This window comes from Solanum tuberosum, unplaced genomic scaffold (genome assembly GCF_000226075.1).
Source record: "Solanum tuberosum cultivar DM 1-3 516 R44 unplaced genomic scaffold, SolTub_3.0 scf00349, whole genome shotgun sequence".
Taxonomy (NCBI): Eukaryota; Viridiplantae; Streptophyta; class Magnoliopsida; order Solanales; family Solanaceae; genus Solanum; species Solanum tuberosum.
In genome coordinates, this window is record NW_006239271.1 from 524273 (window position 1) to 528058 (window position 3786).

Sequence of the window (3786 nt, forward strand, 5' to 3'; positions counted from 1 at the left end):
ATGGCCGCCATAAACGGAACCATGACTCTGATCCCCGGCGGCACCGTTTCCGGTGACATATTATGTTTGCATGATCGTATGGAGAGCCCGACACTATGGCTCGGTATAGTTGGATTCGTCATAATTGCTTACTGTTTGTCTAAAAACATAAAAGGGGCAATGATCTACGGCATCATCTTCGTCACAGCGATATCATGGTTCAGAAACACCAGTGTCACCGCTTTTCCGGATACTCCGGCAGGTGATTCGGCTTTCAATTATTTCAAAAAAGTAGTCGACGTTCACACAATCGAGACCACAGCCGGAGCTTTGAGTTTCAAAAACATAGGTAAAGGTTACTTTTGGGAAGCTTTGATAACTTTCCTATACGTAGACATATTAGATACAACCGGTACTCTATACTCAATGGCACGTTTCGCCGGTTTCACCGATGAAAACGGCAATTTTGAGGGGCAATATTTCGCCTTCATGTCAGACGCATCAGCGATCGTTGTAGGTTCGTTGTTGGGGACATCACCAGTAACAGCGTTTGTCGAATCGTCAACGGGTATAAAAGAAGGTGGAAGAACAGGGATGACGGCGTTAACGGCGGCTGGATATTTCTTCCTGGCGTTTTTCTTCACGCCGATACTGGCATCGATACCGGCGTGGGCGGTTGGGCCGCCGTTAATATTGGTGGGCGTGATGATGATGAAGTCTGTGGTGGAAGTAGAATGGGATGATATGAGGCAAGCAATACCGGCGTTTGTGACGTTAATTTTAACGCCGTTAACTTATTCAATTGCTTATGGTTTGATTGGTGGAATTGGTACCTATATTGTTTTGCATTTAGGGGATTGGAGTTTGGGGTGGTTGAGGAAATTTGGGATAATTAAGGGATCAACAAATAATATTGCTGTTTTGGATAATGGGGTTAAGGAGAATAGAAATGGTATTTAATTGTATAAAAGCATATTTGAGTTTGATTGATTAGAGATGGATTATATTTGTCTTTTACTACTTACCTTTTGGCTTTTGTATGTTAGTGGTTGTTAGAGACGTCCAATTTCTATTTTTAAAAAATCTTTTGTAATTGAAGAAACTCTTTTTAAAAAAAAATTAAGCCATTTTTTCAAATACATGTGTAAATTCTATAGGAACTTCCTATAATTAGATATGATATTGTGATTGTCATATTTAAGTCTGGTATTGTAGTGTTACATTATATCCTCAATCTTTATTTCAATTTAAATTTGTTAATATCATTTAGAGTCATATTAAAATGGACATTTTTCTTTTTTTACCTAGTATATAAAAAGAGAATGGAAATTTTTTGATCAAGAACGTTTTCTCTATAATAGACCTTACACATAGTAAATTTAAATTTATTGGAACCCCACAACAAATATTCAGTATCGAACATTGAGTCATAGATTAAGAATAAAAATATGATTAATACTTGATTTGTAGAAAAAGAAATGTATCTTTCTAGAGACGTGCTAAAATCCTCTTGTGAAATATAAAGATTGTGTACTCTGTATTCACATGTACTAATCTACTAATCTTTTAATTTTATACGTGTTCTCCACATCCTCCTATTTAGGGTCATGTTTTTGGTGACCTAAAGGTGAGTCATATCATCTCTTATCAGCACTCCCTATAATACTTCGTCAGCTACCTTTGCCAGCTCTCCTCATACCTTGTATAACCAACCTTTCGCACCTCTTCATTGATGCATCTAAGCATCTCCTCTTCACATGTTCAAATCATTTCAGTCTCGCTTCCCTCGATCATGTTGTCTACCACGGTGGCCATTCCCACCTTATATTTATGAATATCCTCATTTCTAACCTTATCACTTCTAGTATGACCACATATCAAACATTGAGTGATTGATTAAGAATAAAAATATTATTAATACTTGATTTGTAGAAGAAGAAATTTATATTTCTAGAGACGTACTACAATCCTCTTGCGAAATCTGAAGATTGTGTACTCTGTATTCACATGTATTCTCCATGACATTTTTCTATACCATTTGCCAAGATATGATTTTATAATTCTTAATTACTACAAGGTCTAAACAAAAAAAATATTAGAAAGACTAAACATAACGATTAGATCTTAAGTATTTGAGTACTTTCTCCGTCCACTTTTAATTGTCATAGTATCATTTTTTAGAGTCAAACTATAATAACTTTCACTAACATATTTACGATGTATTTTTTCATCATATTGATATGCAAAGCATTAGTATTATATAGTACTTTTCGTATAGTTTTTGAATATCTATATTTTTTGTTTAAAATATCAAATTAATGTAATCTAATTTAACTTTGAAAATTAGTTAAATTGGCTTTCGAAAAGTACAACATGACAATTAAAAGTGGATGGAGGAAGTATAAGTGTGTATATATATATATATATATATATATATGGAGTCATTTTTTTATTTTTTTTAAAAAAAAAGTTAACTCCACTAGTTGCTTTTAAATTGTGGCTTGAACCCTCAAAATTCTTTGCAAATCAGAATATGAAACGAAACATATTTCCACACTATGGCATATGCCAAAACATTAAAAAACTTGATAATATTTTGTTTGAAGTTGAAGAAAGAGTGATTTAAGTTGAAGTTAAAATTTAAAAACCTTGTGGAATTTAAACGTTTGTTTGGATTAAAACTTCACTAAGAAAAAGTTGGTCCAATAAATATTTCAATATTTCATTTAAAGTACCGTAAACATATAGTATAATTCACTTTTTAAATAATATAGTCATGACCAATAGTATTGGTAATCCTCATCGTGTGTCTGCCCTAAACTAGTAGTAAAATAAATGATATGTGATCACATACACACTTCTATCACTTAATTATGACTAAATATTGCATATTTTTGTATCATTAAATTATTATTTAATCATGGTAAATTTAACTAATTCGATATAAACATGCGCGAGAAAATAATACATAACATTTAAGGATGCTAAAGTTCACTAATTGCACATTGTGAGTTGAACTTATATTATATAAAATAGATATCTTTTAGGTGATTCAATGATGTAACATATGTTTTTAATTTTAGAACTCTTTTCAAATATTGAACTAATGATTCATTAATACTAAACGTGCTTTGAATAAACAATATGTGTTAAACGAGCAAGTTGACATATGGTACCACACTGTAGGTTGTGTAGGGATACATTACAAAGGCTGTCATAACTCCATGAAGATGAGTTTCGTACTTTGTCGAAAAAGATTAGGTGATAAAAGTAAATGTGATGGTCAAAATCTAGTTCAAATTTGGTTATACAAGTGGGCTCATGAGATCTTTACGTGGTACCAAAATCTAATTCAAATGTAACGTTAGATCATAAAAAGTCGACCTTAACAAATTATCCAAGACAACATCAAGATTTCCTATTATTATTATGGGACCAAATATTGAAATTCTTTCTTAATGGCTCTTTTAATATACACATCATAGCTTTCAAGAAGATTGACAAACATTTGTTGAGGTGTTATTCGAAATTAAGTTATTTAAATATAATCTTCATTTGACTTTTAGTCTAATATTTCGTGCTGTTTGGAGAAATTGTTTTTGTCATTGAACACTAACGGAGTTTCAATTGAAGATTGTAACTAAAAGTTGATGAATAAATTTGAACATTCTTTATCTAAAATTTAGACATAGAGAAACCTCTTATTTCATGTTGAAGTAGTTCATCCAGTCCAAATTGTGTGTTCATAAATAGAAAATATTTATATGACGTAACGATCATCAAAGCTGAAATTATGGCGCTATTAAG

The 3786-nt window shown here is 31.9% G+C and overlaps 1 protein-coding gene across 2 annotated transcripts in view; it reads left to right on the forward strand.

Annotated features, from left to right (window-relative positions):
- LOC102605023 (adenine/guanine permease AZG1) overlaps window positions 1-1003 on the forward strand; it is a 2397-nt gene extending 1394 nt beyond the window's left edge. Inside the window, exon 2 of one of the 2 annotated variants that reach the window (XM_015315214.1) lies at window positions 11-1003. In XM_015315214.1, the coding sequence (XP_015170700.1) occupies window positions 11-939 (929 nt within the window). In that variant the 3' untranslated portion in view covers window positions 940-1003. The other variant, XM_006361254.2, reaches the window with a different exon arrangement.
- Window positions 1004-3786: the final 2783 nt, after the last annotated feature.